General features: G+C 41.5%; 1 protein-coding gene across 7 annotated transcripts in view; it reads left to right on the top strand.

Annotated features, from left to right (window-relative positions):
• Positions 1-22464, top strand: part of rbfox1 (RNA binding fox-1 homolog 1) — a 401841-nt gene that overhangs the window by 149163 nt on the left and 230214 nt on the right. For 5 of the 7 annotated variants that reach the window (XM_072692947.1, XM_072692950.1, XM_072692944.1 and 2 more), the window contains exon 2: positions 7786-7827. The exons of 1 other annotated variant lie outside the window; for it this stretch is intronic. In XM_072692947.1, coding sequence (XP_072549048.1) covers positions 7801-7827 — 27 coding nt within the window. In that variant the 5' untranslated portion in view covers positions 7786-7800. Of the gene's footprint in view, positions 1-7785; positions 7828-18654; positions 18890-22464 lie in introns of those variants that run through there. One more of the 7 variants, XM_072692951.1, reaches the window with a different exon arrangement.

Below are 22464 nucleotides of genomic sequence, written 5' to 3'. Positions count from 1 at the left end.
GTTGATTGGATTGTGTTATAATCCGATATTAAACGCACTATAAAGTGGTAATTTAGCATTGGACTACTGTACCTAAATTATGTGGCTGTATTATTTATGACAACAAACGGTGTATCAGATCAGATTAGATTGTTGATTGGATTGTGTTATAATCCGATATTAAACACACTATAAAGTGGTAATTTAGCATTGGACTACTGTACCTAAATTATGAGGCTATATTATTTATGACAACACACGGTAGATCAGATCAGATCAGATTGGTTTAACGGATTGTGTTATAATCCGATATTAAGCACTCTATAAAGTGGTAATTTAGCATTGGACTACTGTACCTAAATTATGAGGCTATATTATTTATGACAACACACGGTAGATCAGATCAGATCAGACTGGTTGAATGAATTGTGTTATAATCCGATATTAAACACACTATAAAGCGGTAATTTAGCATTGGACTACTGTACCTAAATTATGAGGCTGTATTATTTATGACAACACACAGTAGATCAGATCAGATCAGACTGGTTGATTGGATTGTGTTATAAGACAATATCATACACAAAAAATTATACTTTAGCGCTGACCAACTGTCCCTTAATTTTGTACCTTTATTATTACATACAGTAGATTGGATCAGAGTCGATCAGATTGGAACGGACTGGTATCAGACCAACAGTAAAGTACTTAGATCGTATCAGGGGTGAAACAAATGAGATTGGAAATAAGAAGACAGAAAATCATAAAATTCGTAGATTTTGTTATTCAAGTTTCACTTTGAAAGGCCGCCCAGGGCGTGGCGCAGTGATCCAGTGGACTAAGGCGCTGATCCGAAGATCGCTGGTTCAAATCCGGAGTCATGCTGCCTGCCATCAGCAGCTGAAGTTCAGGAGAGCACAATTGGCCTTCCTCTCTCAAGGGTGGGTGGATGGCACTACCTCCCCACATCACTCCCAGTGTGATGTTGGTCAGCACAGGGGTTAGCTGGTAGCTGTTAGCTGTTGCATCAGCTGCAGCAGTGGCAGTTCAAAAAGAGGCATATGTTGACGGGGACATGTGCTAGCCTTCACTCTCGTAGTGTTGGGGGGAGATTGCTGGTGATGGAGGGAGGGGGATCACATGCAAAATGCCAACCAGCACTGTTAGTGGTCTTAACTAGCATCGTCAATGCTCTGTCACTGCAATGAGGCACCTTGCAGCATGTGTGTAAGTGTATATTGGTGGGGGGAGTTAGCAAATTGCCCTTTGTTTTGCCATTTTGTTCAGTCTGAGTCTGGGAGAAGTCTTGGACTAAGTCTGGTGGATCAGTGAGAACAAAGCAGGCTCCATCAGCGAGTGTGATCTCTTTTGAGGCTTCGCTGGAAAGGGTGCGTGAACTTGCAGCCTGCGCTGATGAGGGGCTATGGATTAACGAGCGCTGAGCGCAGCCTTTTTTTCCAGCTCGTCCTGCCGTATCGACACCATCACTTCGCTTTTAAGCCAAAACTGCAAACGAGCCCTCGCTGCTGAGAAACACACGACGGCAAGAGAGTGGAGAGGCACAGATTCAGCGCTGGGAAACAGAGGACTGTCTCAGATCTCAGATCTTTTAGTGAAGCTGCATGATCCATAATGATCATCTAAAGGAATAATTATCAGCTATTAGTTTTTATGAGATTAAGCTGGATTGTTTTTGTATTTGTATTTGTATTGTATATATTTATGTATGATGCTCAGCCATTACAACACAAACACCTGCCTAATAATGTGTACACTCTTCAAAATGATTATTTAGGTAACCCTTTTTGGTTCCAGAAAGAACCAACTTTGTAAAAGAGATGATCAGGAGTGTAAAGTACACTGTAAAATTACACTTACTTACTTAAGTACACTGAGCCTTGCCTGCATTTTCAGTATCACCAGTATCTCATAGTACTTCTACTTCGCTAATTTAATCACTGTTTGAGTGCAAATGATGTAAACCAATTAGAAGACTGCATTGATGAAATTTAAGAGATTCAGTCCTGACCTGAAACCCGGTCAAAGCAAGTCCAAAACCACTGGTTGCTGTGCTAGCAGGTGGTCACCCTTCAAAATAATTATTTAGGTAATGACATACAATTTTAGAATATTGTGATTCCATAAAGAACCAATTTTCTACCTTCAAATTGGACAGAACCCTTTATAACCTCTTTAGACCGTTAAAGGGTTCCTCACTGCATAATATATTCACATTTCCATTTTGGCCATATTCACTTTTTTTTTACCCTAATTTACATCTGTGCATGATGTAAATTTACATCTGTGCATGATTACATGATTGTGTCAAATTTCATGATGAACGGACCAATAGAAACACTTCAAAATTTCAAAATAACATCATTTTCCATTGAACCCCATTGAAAGTGAAGAAGGTTTCTCCTATAAAGGTGCCGTAGCGCTACAACGAGCACACATAATATATTAATATTATATAAATATAATAGTAATATAATAATTTATATTTTTAAGGCTGTGTCACATACAGTAAGCTTGGTGTGTACGGAGGAGGGCTGTGCGGAGGAAATGCGGCTGATTTCTCGCCCCAGCAGCTCAGGCTTAGCAGGCGGGTCATTAGCGGGACTCTCTCGGCTCGGCTCGACTCGTCTCTGAAGCTGCCTAAAAAGTGCTGCCTGTGCCACGCATACACACACACACACACACACACCTTAAGGTGCAAAAGCCACGCCGGTCCAGATGCTGTAATATTGATGAGGAGTCTAAAAAGGCTTAGATGTGGCAGCCCTTGCCCCGGCGCGCTCTCATAAGCTGAGTGCTGTGAAAGTACGGGCTCTGCTACACTGCAGCAGCCGCATGGGGAATTGTGCTTGGTCAGCGCTCTCTCTCTCTCTCTCTCTCTCTCTCTCTCTTTCTCTCTCTCTCTCTCCCACTCACCCTGGCAAGCCCCTTCTTTTCTCATTATGTCTCAAAGGAGCGCATAAATTAACAATATCTATAGCACTCTTTAACTCTCCCTCTCTCTCTCTATCTCTCCCTCACTCGCTGGCAGGCTGACTCGCTCGCTCTCCCAAAAATGCTTTAAAAATGTATTTATCGATGCTGAGAGGAACCAAAATGGCTCCGCTAACGCGGGCGCCAGCAGCGTTTTAGCAGCGCTACCTTTGATCTCACATCAATACGGCTAATTGAAATAAAGCTCAGTGCTGTATGTTAGTGGAGCGGAGATCCAGGGGCATGTTTAGGCTCTTATCTGTCTTCAAACATCAGCGGCTCTCTCCGTGTCCTTACTTAAGTCCAGGGCCCCTGCAGGTGGTTAGCTACTGCTTAGCTTTAGCCAGCTGCTGAAGGAATGCGGTAATCAGGGGTGTAAAACCATCACACTGCTCTGTGAATACTCATGAGATGTCGGAAGCCTTCCCTGACGAAAGATCCAGTTAAAGGCCTGTTCATGCTGGTATAGGATGGTCTAAACTGGGGTATGATGGTCTGGGTGGTTGATAAGCATCGTGATCAATCATCATGACCATCTTGTCAAGCTGGTCATACAGGTCATTTGGCTTGGTCATGTTGGAAATGCTTGTTATATATATATATAGTGAAGCATATAGTGAGTACTGTAGCCACACACTCACTCGACCCAGCTAACATATCGATGAGGGGCCTGTACAGGGAGACTAACTGGGAACCAGACCCTTTTGTCCCTGGGTTGTACATTGACCTCTCATATGGGTGCCCCCCAAGAAGGGGAAGTTGGAAGCAGGACAAATGGGCAAGTGTCCGAATCTGAGCCTCTTTGTGATGGCTAGACGACTGGGCCAGAGCAGGTCTTGTGGGATATTGCTGGTATGCAGTGGTCAGTACAGTCATGGACAGCCAGGGCTCACTGATGTGATTCATGGAGGTCCCACAAATTACAGGACTTAAAGGATCCGCTGCTAACATCACAGGGCACCTTCAGAGCTGTTGATGGTACAGGGGGGGGACCTACACAATATTAGGTTGGTGTATTTCTGGGGCCATGTCACCTGCCATGGGTTTAAGGTCTGGGTTTAACACAGTACAGAAATAGTTGGATGTTTTAAGGGCTTTACTGTCTCTGCTGACGTCCGATGTCCTGTAGTTCTTAGACCCTGTCTTTCCACCACCAGTAGGTGCAGCTTTGCCGATTGCAGTGATTTTCCGTGGTGACGTTGCTTGCGTTCTTTTTCATTTTTCATTTCATTTCCGTTCTTTTTTTTATTTGTATTTTTTTATATTTTGTTCCCTGTTCCCTCTGTTCCAGCAGACCAGTTCAATGCTCTCTTCTGTGTCAGCTTAATAAGCCCATTCTGCTCTGCTGTGTCCCTTCGCCTGGAGTCAGCAGAGTTATCCGTACTTTTCTTTTTTTGCTTTTTTCTTTTTTCCCTTCACGCTGCTTTTTTCTGCAGACGTACGACACGGACAGAGGAGCGGCACTTGACTCTTCCTCACTGCGTCTCTCTCTCCCTCTCCCCATGTTCTCTTCTCCGTACTCGCCGTACTCTGAATGCCAGTTGGGAGGGCTCGGGGGGTTGGCAGGGGCTTAGATGGAGAGAGTATTCCTGGTGAAAAGAGTGAGGGGGGGTGAAAAAAAAGGACAACAAGGAGGAGGAAAGAAACAAGCCCCCGGCGGGTCCTTTTGTCCTTTCGCTCACAGCCGTGCTGTTTGTGTTCCCATTGTTCCTTTTCCTCTTGATTTCATCTGGAAAGCATCATTACCGAACAAGGGTCTCTTTGGTGCCGTTCTGAAGTCGCGCCGCTTTTCTCTGCTGCAGCCTTTGAGCGATCGCTCTGTCTGAGAGGGGCTTTAAATTGGTGTAGGGCAATTTACACTGAGCGCGCTTGATATCAGTGCCACAAATCACATTTAGCTTATGTAGTAATAACACGTTTCCAGTATTTGATGACTAAAAAGGGCCGGAGAAATAGGCAGTTCCCACCTCACCACTGCAGCACTGAAGGCCTCGGAGAGGAAAAAGACAGTCTGGAATAAAGCTGTTTCTCTACGGCTCTTCCTAATGATCTGCAAGAGCCCTGTAGCTCAGACATAGACACCACCAAAACAAGAGTACTGCCTGCCTGGAAAGTCTCCCTGGCCACTTTATCAGAAACCCTTTTTTCTTCGTAGCTCTGCCTTGCCGTTGAGCCGCTGTTGCGAGACTGTAGCCCATCTGTCAATGCATAGTTTGTGTTTAGCACTGCTTACGCCTCTGGAGGAAGTCCATTGAGGAGTCTGAGGTGTGTTTAGGATCGTTACCCTGCTGTAGAAGCTTGTCTGCTTTTTTATAAAGATGGTGTGATGATGCTTCCAGAATTTGCTGGTATTTAATCAAATTCATATACCAGTGAAATGCTCCCGATTCCACTGGCTGCAACACAAGCCCAAAGCATGCTCAGTTCACATCTCCATAACAGTTGGCAAGGTGTTCTTTTCATGAATTCTTTTCTCCATCAGTACAGTACAAAATTTCCAAAATAAATGAGGCTTGTGTAGATGTTCATTTTCATTTTTGTGGCAAGGATACAGGAAAGGGTTTCTGCTGATGATTCTTCATGAAGGTCATGTTTGTGCAGGTGTTGCTGCACAGTAGAACAGTGCACCAGCACTCCAGAATCTGCTAGATCTTCCTGAAGGTCTTTTGATTTGTCTTTCTAGCAATCCTACCAGCAAATCTTTTGAAGAGGTTTCTTGGTCTCCTGGACCTCAGCTTGACCTCCTCTTTGTTTACTGCCCTCTTTACTGTCTTAATCAGGACACAGCTTCCTGAAAATGCTTTACTATCTTCGCATCTTAATTTTCAGAGAACTAGGCAGCTGCTTCGAGAAGCCAGTAGCTGCTGGTTGACTGTTGAGACAAGATTCGAGGGGGTTAATGTCACCCTAATCTTGCTAATAATAATATTTGATTAACCTTGGTCCTGTGGACATGACCTGAACAGGGATGAATGCGGTAAAGATCAAGCTGATGAATTCTACAAGTACCGTAACACAAAGGTAGGCGTATCTGTTGAAGAAGTGGGTGGTGAGTGTATAACGACCTTACTGAGAAATCGTAGTGCTTAACGTTTTTCTCCCCTGAACAGTTTGTTCAGAGTCTTGTTCTCATATAGGCAAAGTAGCTTTTTTCACAGCGTTTAGCGGGAGTCGGCCGGTGTACTTTTTCTCCATATCCAGTGATTAATCTCAGAAACGAAGCATGCATGAGTTCAATTTTTCCATTAGAGACGAGGCCTCACCTCCTGAGCGGCGCTGCTCTTTGCTCACAAACAGTGGCTTCACGGGGTTACCTGTTAGCGGAAGGCTGGCGGCTAATTTGATGTGCAGATATTTTCTGGTGAAAAGGTTAATGCGTCCACTTTTTTCCCGCCTCCCTTTCGTTTGATGGCATCGTATGAAAGAGATTTCCCCTGCCTTCTTCTACTCCCATTTTATCTGCTCGTCCTAATCCTCTTCTTGGGTGTTTCCAGCAGCCGTGTCCAGTTAGGAAATGAAGGAAATCTCATTCCGTGGCACTCTGAAGCCGGGCCTAATGGGTGATGGGCTCACTCCAGAAACTGGCTAAGTGGTCAGAGTGGAAAGTGAAACTGTTAATGTCATTAAACTCGAGTGAGGCAGTCGTTCTGTCGCAGATTCTGTTTCTTCGATGAAGCCGCGGTCAGTGAACTATTGATGGGTTGGAACGTGCTGTAAGTGTAGTGACCCCATCGGTGTAACTGGGTCCAGAATGGTTCACTGGTTAACTCACTCACTGGTCACTACATGTGTGGTAGTTTTTTTTACTGATTTTTTTCACATAGGAATGAACGGTGCACAAAAGCTTGTGCTCTCTTCTTATGTCACAATTAGACAAATACACCACCTGACAGCACCTGAGCATCCACCTGAGGCACCATAGCTACCGCTTGAAATACTCCAGCAACTAGCTGGGATACCATAAAACTTCTTGGGATACCATGGGATACCATAAAACTTCTTAGCAACCACCTAGCAACACCTTAGCAACCATCTGGGACACCATAGCAACATCAGTTTAACAAAATCAAAACCGGTTTAACAGCCACAGCCTAGCAACTGCCTGGAAGTAGAAACCAGTGAAGCTGTGGGACCGGTCTGCGTTTCACTTTTCTAGTTATTATTGTTCAGTTAGGTGTTACATGTGACACACGACATGGACAAAAGTATTGGGACACTGTATGGACAAAAGTATTGGGAATACAGTCATTCTTTCTTCCAAAATCAAGGGCATTTAAAAAGAGTTTAACCCAGAAACACAGGCTAGCCTTATCTAAAAGGTAGTAACTCAAATAATACATTTATGAATAAAACATTTTGTTCTTTTTTAGTTATTTAGGCATTTTTTCTATAGATAAAACATAGATAAAAGGTTCTTTGGATAGATAAGGGTTCTTTGAAGCACACACACACAGACGCACATATTTATATATATATATATATATTTATGTTATCAAATCACCGGCCCATCGCTGGCATGTGGAATGAAATGTATCACCTTAACACATTGTTTTTTTCATTGTAAGGTCTTAAACTGGCCTAGAAGCAAATGCCTTGTCTTTATATATATATATATATATATATATATATATATGCACACATATTTTTGCTCCCTCTTACAAGCCTGCACAGAGCGAACCTCAAATCTGACAGATCTCATTTTCCTGCTCCTCAGCCTGCTCTGTTTGATTGACTTGTAATTACTGGGGGGAAGGAGGTGGCCTACAGTATTTGGTGTGTAATGTGTTCCTATAATTTGTGTGTCTCTTTTGACAGATTCCAGGGCAACAAATGAGTTGTGACGCGGACCAACTCAGGGTAAGAGACACTGCAGCGTTGTTGGGCCTGTGTGTGTATGTGTAAATGTGTGTGGGCTTGTATATGTGATTTTATGTATATTAATATATGTTGTTGATTTTACGCAAAAACCTTGTATCTCTTTTCTTTTTTTTCAACAGAAAGTACATCTGGCAGTTGTTTTTACATTGTGTCAGAATTTCATGATAAATGGACCAATAGCAATGCTCCAAAATGACTTATAAACTAAAATGACTTAGAAATAAAATCTATGACTATCATTGAAGGTTAAGAAGACTTTTTTTTGCTTCTTCTGTAAAATTGCCAATTTGATGATACAAGGTTTTTGCGCAGCAGTGTTGGATTTGTGTTGATTGTGTTGTTGGTTTGGTAAAACTAGCATTGCTCTATTGTGAAATCTTGTCCACGCTGCAGCTGTGGCACTGTCATATGCTCAGTCATCCCTCTCAAATCAAACGTCTTTCCAGTGAGACATTCAGGGACATTTTCTTGGTCCCTTCAGCTCATTAAAATCTGAGAAAAATCTGAGTTGGGATGCTGGATGTCCATGTTGGTCATTGTGAAATAGGTCAGAAAATGGAATTGGAGCTTTTTGCGTGCTACTGTTTTCTATCACTGTATAAAATATGCTCTGTGCTACCTTTATTTTTGGATGTGCTGGTGCTTGTCTTTCAGAGCTCGGTTCTGTTTAATGAGAGTGATCATGATGGTAGATTGTGATACCAACAACATACAGATCTGGGATTTTTTAGGTTTGGTTGGAACATATTCTTTACCTGTCAAATCAGTGCAACACTACAGTAACTAGCCTACTCCTCCTAGGTTTGAACCTGCTGTTCAGTGCTGGTGTAAAAACAGGAGAAAGGCCTGCAGATCAGCTGGATCAGTAATGTCTATAAATGCCTAGAGAACACAAGAGGGCACTTTGTTAGAACACAGCGGTAAAAACTAAGGATCAAAACTGGACCAGGCTTAAAGTAGTCAGAACCCAATTCATTAAAATATGCCTGGATCAGCCCTGATTCCAATCCATTGGATCAGATCAGGACATTTCTAACACCTGACCACAATAGGAATAAATATTGACATATGGCCCACATTTACATAATAGCACAAATATCATAAGTGGATGATATTTGCAGAAAAATATAATTTGCAGAAAAATAATGGAAGGTGAGATATTATCAGTAGGTTTGGATAATATCTCACCTTTTACACATGGGTAAGTCTTTAATTAGGGGAACTTTTATGTCCCCTAAATAGGTAAAAAAAAAATTATGTTACAAAATTAATGGCATACATATATAATACATATGCATATACATACATACTTTATTGGACCAAACAATATGCACCAAAATCATTAGTTTTTTTTTTTGTTTTTTATGGTTTAAACATCAATATTTTGCTACTTGAAGCCCAGATTTTCAAACTTCTCTGCTCCTGTTAAATAATAAAATGTAGTCAATATAAAAAAATCACAGTGCGTCTTTACAAAAACTTCACAGAAATGACATTGAATATATTATTTATGTTACTATATAATCGAATATATTAAACATCTAAAATATATTGCTAATATTATTATAATTATATATTGCATAGTATTATAATTAATTTAATATGATAATATATAATATATTTATGCAATATATTACTGTTCCCAACATTTCTGTCATTACTGCAACAGCCTGAGATTTCTTCAAGGATTTTTTAAAGATAAAACTTGTTTATGCCGTAACCATGGAAACAAGGACTTATCAGGGAGCACCTGTCAGCCATGTGAAAATGAGTGACATTTTGATGTCTGGATAAGTGAGTAATTTAATCATGTATTTCTCATCATTCCTGATCATGGAGTAGATTTATTCATTTCCGGTTAGACCATTATGACAATATTTTATGAAAAACATAAATCAAAGTTTTAAAAAGTCATAATCTAAATGTACTTAATGTGCATCTTATAGTAGCTGTAGAGTAGTGTAAGGAAATCCATGGCCTACAGTCTTTTTTCCCTGAAAAAGTAACACACAGAACTGGTTGTGACGGTAATGACCCTCAGTAATGGTAATGAGCTCTAATGAATACTGAAAAAAATGAGGAGTGAAAAAGTAAGAGAACCTTTTGGAATGACCTAGATTTCTGCTCTTTTGACACTTAAATAAATCTAAAATATTGCATATAAGCTTATTGCTAAGATTATATTATAGCTAATTATTGCTAATTTTATTTTTCAAAAAAGTTAAGGTGGTAAAAAGAGACCAAGACAAGCATATTTACACCATTAGTGTTGGACACAGGTGGAATTTGGCCTCCGCTTTGCAGTGAACCCATCTATGCAGTGAAAACACACACATACGGTACATTCACACTAGTGATCCGACACATACACGGTGAGCACGCATGCCCGAAGCGGTGGCCAGCCATCGCTGTGGAGCCCAGAGAACAGAGAGGGTGAAGGGCCTCGCTCAAGAGCCCAACAGTGGCAGCATGCCGAGTCCAGGTAACCGCTGAGCCACCACTGCCCCAATTGTAGAAACACAGGGAACACATTGTTCCTTTAAATCTCCACCGGCTCTCGGTTAGATACAGCACAACTTTTACAGTCTTACTTCTTACCTACAAGGTCTTAAACGGATTGGCGCCCTTTTATCCTTCTGATCTGCTTCACCCATACAGGCCTGCCCGTGCACTTTGTTCCTCAGACTCTGCTCCTCTCAGTGTTCCTCGCACTACGCGTTCAGTTGGTGACAGGGCTTTTAGCAGCGCTGCCCCAAGGCTGCGGATCACCCTTCCTCAAACCGTCAGAGATTCAGAGTTAAAACTTAAAAAAGGCCTTTGGTTAAGCACGCCTTGCACTTTTGTAGACCTTTTTATGATGCTCATTAATTATTAATAGTTGTTTCTTCTTTAATATTTTGAGCAGTGTCCTTGAGGGTTTCAAAAAAGACACTTCAAATAAAAAGTAGCAGCAGCAGTAGTCATAGTAGCAGTAATAATAGTAAAAGTAGAGGTAACAGCAGCAATAGTAGCAGTAGTAGTAGTAGGCGTATGTGTAGCATTATCAGAAATAGTAGTAGCAGCAGCAGTACTAGTATTAGTAGTCGCAGTAGTGGTAGTAATAGTGGTAATAGTAGTAATGGTAGTAGCCGTAGTGGTAATAGTGGTAGTAATAGTGGTAGTAGTAGTAGTAGCAGTAGTAGTGGCAGTAGTGGTAAAAGTAGCAGTAGTGGTGGTGGTGGTAGTGGCAATACTGTTAGTAGCAGTTGTAGTAGCAGTAGTAGTGGTAGGGATAATAGTAGTAGTTGTTGTAGTAATAGTAGTAGTAGTGGTGGTAGTAGTAGCAATACTGGTGGTAGTAGTAGTAGTGGTAGTAGTAGCCGTAGTAGTGGTAGTAGTAGCAGTAGTAGTGGTAGCAGTAGTGGTGGTAGCAGTAGTAATAGTAGTAGTAGCAGTAGTGGTGGTAGAAGTAGTAATAGTAGTAGTAGCAGTAGTGGTGGTAACAGTAGTGATAGTTATAGCAATAGTGGTAGTATTTGCAGTAGTAGTAGCAGTAATAGTAGTAGTAGCAGTAGTGGTGGTAGCAGGGGTAATAGAGTAGTAGTAGTAGCAGCAGTCGTGGTAGTAGTTGCAGTAGTAGTAATGATAGTAACAAATCTACTAATATCAGTTTTTTTATATTGGGAATATTGGATCAGTCGAGATTTCGGTATCGTTATGAGGTGGTGTTTTCTACTCGGTCTGGAATTCCTTTATCAAAAAAAAGAATAAAAACGTTCAGTTTTACTAAATGTGGTGGAGAACTGAGGCGCTCGGAGGCCTGATCATAATCACAGTGTTAAACCACAAGCACTGAAAACTTCCCCTTTCCTCTCAGCAGGAACATTTATTCCTGCACAGTCTTCTGTGTCCAGATAAAAAATACAACAAAGCTCACCTCTCCCACTCATTCAACTTTAATCACAGCACACACACACACACACACACACACACTCACACACAGTTCTGCTCACACACACTGGCCAGGAAAAAAAGAGAAAAAGGCTAAGCTGCAAAGGTGTCAGCTCCACTTCCGATGAAGATCCTTCTCAGCATCTTCATCTTCTTCAAACAGCCGAAGCCTGGCGCGCGTGGGTCATCCCTGCGAGCGCACCAGTGCGTTTGTCTGCGGCCCCCTCTCGGCCCTGCTCAGTGCGGCAACGCGGCCGCCGGAGCCAGTGGGAGAGGTTTGCGTAACAGCGGTCGGCAGGCTCCGGGCTCCGCTCACGCCGGCCCGCTGTAATCCATCATGGTTTGCTGAGCGATTTTTTTTCTTCGTAAGTCGGAAAGGGGCGGAATGATTAATGCCTCCGAATGTTCCTACTCATACTCCGTCATCATTCTAATTCCTGGAGTCTCTGCGCACTTGTTTATTTGTCTCTAATGAGCTGAACTTTTTGGACATTTCTGGAAAAGGCCACAGACCTGTATTGGGTCCCTTTGTGATCCTGATCTGGGATGTGGTTTGCGGAGATTTCGTGGAGATGTATCCTTCACTCTGTGGAAACCAGTAAAACTAGGGTCTGTATAGTAGTGAAGCTAGTAGTGAACAGCAGGGGAACCTTTTGGGAGCTGTATTGGACCATGTTTAAAAGATTATTTAAAGAACCATGTATCATAGTAAAGAACCCTTCAACCAGGCCAAGATCCACCTCAACGCTTTGAATTGAGGTTCCTTACAGAAGCATTGCCTTTATTAAAAAACCCTTAAAGAACCCTTCAATTCAGGCCACACATGTCAAAACAGAGCTAAAGAATGAGGCTAAAACCAAAACTCCTTATAGGAAAGTCTGTTTAGGCTCCTGTCTTTGGTCCTGAGACCAAAATACACAGGACTGAAGGTTTGCTGTGGTGTAAAATGAGATTTTTTTGGCTTGTTTTAGTGACATTTCCAACTCGAGGAGGCCGTTCCCCTCTTCTCATCCCTCTTTCCTGCTCATGGTGCGAGCTGGTTGGCTCTTTTTTCAGGATTAGGTTTTGCCTCCAACTGGTGTGTTGGTGGTTATAGCAGATAGTCCCCTTGAAGTGCAGTTTATTTGATGGGGGCAGTTTTGGTGGTCTTGCAAGGTTGTTACAGGTCCCCTGTAAGTGTTGTTTAACTGGTACAGACAGTTATTGTGGTCTACCAGGGCTTGCACATTTGTTATGGGTCCCCTATAAGTGCAGTTTATTTGACGAGGACAGTTTTGGTGGTCTTGCAAGGTTGTTACAGGTCCCCTTTAAGTGCTGTTTATCTGGTGGGGACAGTTTTGGTGGTCTACTAGGTTTCGAGCTGTTGTTATGGGTTCTTTTTTAATGCTGTTTTTCTGACGGGGATAGTTTTGGTGGTCTTGCAAGGTTGTTATGGGTTCTCTTTAAGTGCTGTTTATCTAATGGGGACAGTTTTGGTGGTCTACTAGGTCTTGCGCTGTTGTTATGGGTCCCCTCTAAGTGCTGTTTTTCTGACGGGGACAGTTTTGGTGGTCTTTCAAGGTTGGTACACGTCCCCTGTAAGTGTTGTTTAACTGGTGCAGACAGTTTTGGTCTACCAGGGCTTGCACATTTGTTATGGGTCCCCTTTAGTTGCTGTTTTTCTGACGGGGACAGTTTTGGTGCAGTGTTGTTATGGGTTCTCTTTAAGTGCTGTTTATTTGATGGGGACAGTTTTGGTGGTGTACTAGATCTTGCACTGTTGTTATGGGTCCCCTCAAAGTGCTGTTTTTCTGACTGGGACAGTTTTGGTGGTCTACTAGATCTTGTGCTGTTTTTTATGGGACCCCTTTAAGTGCTGTCTATCTGAGGGGGACAGTTTTGGTGGTCTTTCACAGTTGTTACAGGTCCCCTTCAAATGCTGTTTATTTGATGGGGACATTTTTGGTGGTCTACCAGTTCTTGCGCTGTTATTGATACCCTTTAAGTACTGCTTACCTGATGGGAACAGTTTTGGTGGTTTTCCAGGTCTTTACGATGATTTGTCCCCTTTTGAACATTGGGTTAGAAACTCCAGTTTTTCCACCTTTGACTTCTTTAAACAAGAGGATTGTCTGTCATTCGTAAGTATCTCCTGGAAAATATAAAAAATATTATTAATAATATTACTTTAAATGCTGTTTCAATTTTTAATTAATAATGACATTTGTATTTTTTTAATGTCCTGCATGTTCACAATCCTACATTAGAACCACATCTGGCTGCACTGCAAAATCCACAATGACCGCAATCAATAGTTTTGATCGGAATATAACACTTTGAGACGAGCGGCTCATGTCCAATTAAAGCGAGCGCAGGGCTGTGGTGCTAATGAGGCGGCTTTTCTCCTGCACTTTGATAATTGCTGCTCCTTTCCTCAGAGGGCCGACGCCGAATAGACTCCATTTTCTGCTGGTAGTTATATGGTGGGGTTTTACGGAGCCAGTTCAGGTTAAGTGTTTTTTTTTTTCTGAAGGGACAAACAGCGACGTCCAAGCTTTCCATCTAAACAGACTTGCCTTTAGGTACAACCTTATTTCCAGCGCCATTAGACCATTACAGACATGAATTGAGGATTCTTGATTTAACCTCTAGATGTCTGGAGCTGTTTGTTCTGTGTGGTTCTGTGCTACATTCAGTTGGTATTATATTATTATTTGCATGTAATTACCTCATTAATTACATGGTTAAGTAATGAAGTCCTTTTCCATTCAATGTCCATTCAGTCTCGGCAGGTTTGAGTCTGCACTTCTGACTTCCCAGCCTCTGTTGGGATGGGATTAGTTTATCCTGCTTAGTTTATTAGCTGTTTATCTGATGGGGACAGTTTTGGTGCTCTTGCAAGGTTGTTACGGGTTCCCTTTACATGTTGTTAACCAGTGCAGACTGTTTTAGTGGTCTACTAGGTCTTGTGCTGTTGTTATGGGTCCCCTTTAAGCGCTGTTTATCTGATAGGGACAGTTTTGGTGGTCTTGCAAGGTTGTTGCAGGTCCCCTTTACATGTTGTCTTCTTTAAGTGCTGTTTATTTGATAGGGACAGTTTTGGTGGTCTACCAGGTCTTGTGCTGTTGTTATGGGTCCCCTTTAAGCGCTGTTTATCTGATGGGGACAGTTTTGGTGGTCTTGCAAGGTTGTTACGGGTTGCCTTTACATGTTGTTAACCGGTGCAGACTGTTTTAGTGGTCTACCAGGTCTTGCGCTGTTGTTATGGGTCCCCTTTAAACGCTGTTTATCTGATGGGGACAGTTTTGGTGGTCTTGCAAGGTTGTTACGGGTTCCCTTTACATGTTGTTAACCGGTGCAGACTGTTTTAGTGGTCTACCAGGTCTTGCGCTGTCATTACTGGTCTTCTTTAAGTGCTGTTTATTTGATAGGGACAGTTTTGGTGGTCTACCAGGTCTTGCACTGTTGTTATGGGTCCCCTTTAAACACTGTTTATCTAATGTGGACAGTTTTGGTGGTCTTGCAAGGTTGTTACGGGTCACCTCTACATGTTGTTAACCGGTGCAGACTGTTTTAGTGGTCTACCAGGTCTTGCGCCGTCATTACTGGTCCTCTTTAAGTGGTGTTTATTTGATAGGGACAGTTTTAGTGGTCTTCTAGGTCTTGCATGGTTGTTACAGGTCCCTCCATTTAAGCGCTGTTTATCTGACAAGGACATTTTTGGTGGTCTCCCAGGTCTTGCACTGTTGTTTTCACATCCTAAATCTCAGGGTCTGCAGCTGCCTATTCCTGGGCTCTGATTCTCTCCGTGGCCACACAGCCAGGCCCTGGGTGAGGGTGCTCTCCTGCGTTCTTTGCTGAGGCTTAAATTAAGCGCTTTCATTCTTCAGGTTAATCTTTTGATAAGTCAATAATTCTCACTCTCTTTTCTCTGGGAAAGCGTCCGTCGCGTTCCCGCTTGCTCTCATTATTTAATTTGACCTCTAATATAACTGCATACGCACGGCAATTTCACTGTGGAATGCCTGGATGTCGCACAAACACACACACACACACACACACACACACACACACTCACATGAAGCAAAAAAAAAAAAAAACACAGTCTCAAACACTCTGCAATATCCACTCCTGTCCGCTTCTATTACGGCCTCTTCTCCTGCATGTATTTCTATTACTCGCAGGTTTCTCTCAGATACCTGGGGAATAGCATCTGAATTAAAGTCGATCCCACCCTCCCGCCACCCTCTCCCCCAAACCCGGCTGAAATGGAGTAATTAGTGGAGTCTTCGATGTGTTTATTTGGGCTTGTTGGGCAGCAGGAGCAGCAGTAGGTAGGGGTATAACAATGCATCGATACGTCACAGTCGATGTGAAATAGCGTTTACCCGTTAACTGTAATTAAAGTTAAAATGGCAGTTTTTAAAAACATGAAAACAAAATCCCAAAAACATTTCTGAAATAAAACGAAAGAATTAAAACCTAAATTAAAACTAATGCAAAAATATTAACGCCCTTGCAAATGTATTAATGCACCAAAATTCAATGAACTCTCGCAAATCTGTGAATGTATTTGCAAATTAAAATGAATGCAAAATTATTAACGCACTTGCAAATCTATTAACGCTCTTGTAAAACTATTTACGCACTCTCAAATCTATGAACTCTCTCACAAAACTTTTAATGCCCTCACAAATCTAGTACTGCTCTTGCAAAAGTATTAATGCTCTTGCAAAACTAACAATGCATTCGTAAATATATTAATGTCTGCAAATCTATGAATGTATTTGCAAAACTATTCATTCAGAACTATTAAAGCACTCACAAATCTATTAATGCTCTCACAAACCTATTAATGCTCTCGCAAAACAAGTAATGCGGTCACAAAACTAATAATTCTCTTGCAAAATGAATAATGCTCTCGCAAGTCTATTAATGCTGTTGCAGAACTCATAATGCACTCGCAAAACTATTAATGCACTAGCAAATCTATTAATATATTCACAAATCTTCTGTTAATTCATAACTTTATTAATTAATTAATTAATTAATTAATTTTATAGTTTTGAAACTATAAATATACTTGCTAGTCCTTTAATGCACTCACAAAACTATCAATGCATTCACAAATCTTCTGTTAATTTACCCACAAATCTAAATTTAAACATAAAAGAACATACAAAAAAATCAAAAGTACATATACAAATATGCACATTTTTAAGGTTTATAAAGTTTTAAGGTTATTAACAACAACAAACAATAATAATATAAAATTAAAATAATAATAATAATAATAATAATACTATGGTCATTAAATGTACCACCTGTCACTTTTGTGTAGAAAGCCTATTATGGAAATGATTCATTGAGTCACATGTGTGTTTAAAATGATTCTGAATCAGTATAATAATCACGTTGAATTGAATTAAGGTGAAATTTGAGTGTGTGCTGTTTTATCATCTCACGATGGATTGAATCATTTCCTAAAGAATCATAACTGAATTAAAATAGCTTTGTTTATGTAGTTGTAAACACCAAATTTCTTTCTTTATATGTATATATATATATAAGTATAATATAAGTATATTGATATTTTGAATGATTCTTTTTAAAGAATCAAAGGAATCGAATGGAGGAGAGGCGCACAGCTCCGGCAGTAGCGTGCTGGAGTCAGTAGATGGCTGTAGAAAAGTGCTGCAAGCAGGCAGAGGAGAGGCGCGTGCGTCAGAGGCAGAGCGCGGAGGCCTTGGCCTCGGCACACGCCGCTGTTTTATCTCCACCACATTCACTCCGGAGGAGGAGGAGGAGGATGAGGAGGAGGAGGAGGAGGAGGAGGAGAGGGGAAAGGAGGGAGGGAAAAAAAGAGTCCAGGCAGGAATCAGCTGCGATTTCTGGGCTTAACACAGCTTTTTTTTTTTTGGACTCCTTTTCATCCCTATTTTTGATCCCTCTTTCTTTCTCTTCTCTGTTCTTCCTCTTTTCCTTTTTCCTAGCTGATTCAGGCACATCTGAGATTATCTCCTGTAAAGAGGCGGATGCTTGTTTGTTTGTTTGTTTGTTTGCTTGGTTTCCGGACGCCTGTCCGCCCACCATCCCTCAGGACGGAAGCCGGGGCTTTTTGATTCCTCTCTGATGTTGTTGCTGTTTTTTTTTTTTTTTTTTTGGTTTTCCCGAGCCGAGCGCTTCCTCTGTCCGTTCCTCGGCAAGCACCTGAGGAATTTTGCTGCCGGCTCTTTTTGTTCATTTTTTATTTTTCATTTTTTTCCAAATGGGAAAACCCTTTGCTTGGGGTTGTTGTTGTTGTTGTTGTTGTGATTATTATTCCTCTTCTTCATCTTCCTCTTCCTCTTCTTTGTAGACCCACTTTGTCTGTAGCATCCTATCCGGTCTTGCTCCGTTCTCCTGTGGTCCCATTTTTCCGAGTGGTGTCCGAGGTGTGTGTGTGTGTGTATGTGTGTTGCAAAAGCATCCTTCCATCTCCCCACCTCTATCTCGCTCTCGTGCTCTCGCTCTCTCTCTCTCTCTCTCTCTCTCTCTCTCTCTCTCTAATACACACAGTCTCCCTCCCTCCCTCTCCCTCTCTCTCGCGCTCTGTGGCACTTTGCAAGAGCACTTTTGCTGGACTTCCTCGTCGCGCGCGGATCTTCTCATTAAACAGATACGTCAAGAATGGTTGCCTAAGCAAGGGACTGCCAGCGCGAGAGTGAAGGGAGGAAAGAGAAAGAGAGAAAGAGCGACAGCAAGAGGGGGGGCGCGAGAGCAAGAAGAGAGGGAGAGAAAAAAACAATAAAAGAAAGAAGGGGAAGTCTGCTGGAAGCGTTTCCATCCCACCGAAGATCCTGCTCCTTCCTCCGAGTGTCATCCTAATAAGCATTTTTGCACTGATCCATATAAATTATAGACACGGACTCCGGAGTGCGGAGAAGGGATTCGTCCGGCTTTTGCTTTAGCTGTAGTTCCTAGAACTTGGCGAAACTAAGGAGACTCCGTATCACTGCCGGAAAAACAGAGAGACAGAGTGAGAGCAAGAGCGCGAGAGCAGGAGAGAGAGCACGCGAGAGAGAGAGCGTGAGAGACAGAGGGAGAGAGAGAGCGCACCTGACCCTCGCTCAAGATGATGATGTATTTGTGGGTATGTAACATCTGTCTCCGTCAGTTGTCAGGTTTCAGTGTGTGTACCGGTGTGTGTGTGTGTGTATACCCAGGCTGAGCGTCAGTGCATGTGTTTGCGGGACTGTACTGTATACTTGTTGTTATGTGTATGTGTCATTATTGATGTGTGTGCGTGTATTTGTGTATGGGTGTGTGTATAAATATACGTGTGTGTGTGTGTGTGTGTGTGTGAGTTTATGTCTGCCTAATAAGCTGAACCTGTGTGTAGGTGGTAGTTTTGCAGGTGAGTGCTGCTTGGTTGTCAGTGCTGTGTAATGAGGAAGCTCGCACGTTATCCCCTCCCATTATTCCCGCTTCCCCCTCCGTCCCGCTTTGCCTTTCCCGTTTCAGGCTTTATCCAGCTTTTATCGCAGGGCGGCTCGAGCCACGCTGGAGGTGGAAGGCGGCCCGAGCGATTGTGTTTTTATTTACTCGTGACTAGAGAACGCACGCATTTCACTTCGTAGAGGCACTTCTTAAAGCAATAGTTTGTCTAAAATCAAACAGAAACGATTGATCGCTGACCCCAGATGCGGTCAACCAGCCTAGACATGTTCGGTATCTGATCGGTGCTTCCTTAGTTTAGAACGGGAGATGCTAGGCTAATGTTGCTAACATTAAACACTGGACTTTAGACGATCACCAACCGCATCTCTGTAAATACACGCCTCTCTCAGAACTCACTCACGTCTTATTCTGATTTTCAGAGACAAATCAATGTGGTTTAGAAGACGGTACGACTAAACTAGCCGTCATTTTAGCTTAAATGTTTAAGCTAAAGGTCAAACCATGCTCCTTTACTATGACCTTTTTAAAAACTTATTTGTGCAGCTTTCAGCTAATAAATGGTGCAAATAAATGGGTGTGTATTTATAGAGGAGATTGGTGACAATCAAAGCAAATTGTTTGTTAGCAATGTTAGCCCAGCATCCGTGGTTCAGCACACTTCTGATATTAAACATGTCTTGGCTTATTAACTGCATCTGGGGTCTGTTAATTTAATATTTCACCAAACTATTCCTTAAAACGGTCTCAAAAAGCTCCCTTTATGGAAACAACACCATCTTAAAGGAAGCTTAGTGATGAGGATTTTGACTTAAATAGAGAGAGTGTTCAGTGTGATGCTCGCTCGACCATTTAAGAATCATCATAATGCTTCCAATTTGTTGAGAATAAGTAAATATTATATATATATATATATATATATATATATATATATATATATATACACACACACATACACATACACATACACAATGTGCTGGACTACATTATACAGCTGTATGTAAACAGGCCATAAGCTAGAATCCATTGTACTGTGATGTCACAAAAAACAGCCTTTACATTTACATGCATCCATGTATTCCTACAGCACTTTAGCTCCGCCTATTTATGCTATGTCATAGTTATAGGACTGTTTCAGCCTGGACTGCTTTTTGAACAAAACCCAGACACATCCCAGGGCAGCCAATCACACCAGAGGTATGTTACATATATCAGTAACAAAAACAGACTTTAATTCTAAGGAATGATGACAGTATAAAAAAATCTCATCTCATCCAGATCATCTAATTTTAAAATGAATTATCGATGCATAAACCCACATAGAAGCAGATAAAACACAAGCCAAAAACACTAAATACTTCAGTTTTATAGATAATAGTTCATTTTTTTGCCTAATCTTTATCTGCTAGATTTGTATTGTCAGATACCATAGGCAAGAATTCCCCTGTAGCTAGAATATAACCTCCAATTCTCCAAAATTCTGCTTAAAGAAGTTTAAATCACAGTTTCATCATATAAAATAATACAAAACAACAGACATAGCAGATAGTTCATAAAAAGAATTGCAGTAAACTGATAAATGTGAATATTATTAGCCATGTATTAACTTCTTAGTGTTCTCAAAAAGACCCCCCCCCAAACAATATATATAAACAATATAAATAAAAAATATACATATATATCTGGGTCATATATATCTAATATCTCCTATTTTTAGTACATTGATCTGCCATCTTATGTAAGCAATTATTGAATAAAAGAAGGCGATGGGTGGTGCTGTCCATGGTACCTGTCTATATAATATATATGTGGTAGATGTAGCAACTCTTTCTACAATAAATACTGTACATATTAGTTATTAAAAGCCTGTTTTTATATTAATTAGTTAAGGTGCTAAAACATAAGGTGTTAAAAAGAGTTTACCCCTTAACACTCCAGTGCTTATTACACACTAAGGTGTATTACTCAGTAACTACAGGGACTGCTGTACACTCTGGTGGGGCTCTGCTCTGGAAATAGAAGTGTGTAATACCACTCTGGGGTCATCGGTTTGGCCATAGGGCTTTTAAGTGTTGAAAGAGGTTATACATTTCCGCATTAGCATACACACACTAGTGCTGAGTGGATACAAATGGCGTCTGTCGGTCACATGCTAATTAAAAAGGTTGTATAGGAGAAAGGCAGGAGTGAAAATAATGCATGTAAAAAAAACGATGACTATTTTTGGTGCATAAAACCACACAAAAGGAACATACAAGAAGAATAAGGGGGTGCTCTGCTGTATCTGCTGTATCTTGGTGTAATAAAATGGTGTCAAATGAGACTAGTACGGGGCCATGTCACAGCTCCACCACTGCAGGATATACAGTATACAGTCATGTGTAAATATTAGGACACCCCATGAAAACCTTTGAATTTTTGAACGTATTTTAACATCTGGACATTTGATTCACTTCACTTCAACAGTTTTGAGAAATGGAGGTGATATAACTCAACGTCTAAAATGTAAATAATAGAAATTCAATTGAAGTTTGACATCAACTGTGGTCAGAGCTACCTGCGACCATAATGACATTTCAGGACTGCTGGAGGCTTCTTTACTCATCTTGAGGTCTGATCTTAGGCTGGACTTGCTAGAACAGCCTGATTTGGTCATGCTGGCAGATGTTGCCAATGTTCTCCACTAGTAAATGATATAGTGGACAGTGAAACGACTGATTTCTTCGTGTTCTGAGATCTTTTTAACCCCCTTCCCTCATTCTCATCTCCTCATCTGCATCCACAACCTTCTCCCTGAAGGCCTCAGAGAGACTCTTTGGATGTGGCCATGATGGTGATCTTCACTACTCACTTCTTCAACAATCAAGAGCAGAACAGACTACATTTACATTTACATTTACAGCATTTAGCAGACGCTCTATTTACCCAAGAAAAACCTCAACTAGTTAGAATAGACTAATAGTTCAAAGATACACCTAAGCTTTAGACAATACTAAGCACAAGTCAATAAGGTGACCATAGTACTCTGCTATTCATCCAAGTCCTCTCAGAAGAGGAGGGTCTTCAGTCTGGGTTTGAAGACAGCGAGCGTTGGACTCTGCTGTTCGGACACCCAGGGGAAGCTCGTTCCACCACTTCGGTGCAGGACAGAAAAAAGCCTGGACGCTCGTCTTCCGTGGATTTTGAGGGATGGCGGGTCGAGCTGCGCCGTACTTGAAGCTCGAAGGGCTCTAGGTGCGGATTGGCTTTTGACCATAAGACTAAAGGTCA

Source organism: Salminus brasiliensis, chromosome 12, assembly GCF_030463535.1.
Source record: "Salminus brasiliensis chromosome 12, fSalBra1.hap2, whole genome shotgun sequence".
Classification (NCBI taxonomy): domain Eukaryota; kingdom Metazoa; phylum Chordata; class Actinopteri; order Characiformes; family Bryconidae; genus Salminus; species Salminus brasiliensis.
Note: the sequence above shows the minus strand (reverse complement) of the source record. Positions and strands in the feature narration are given on the sequence as shown.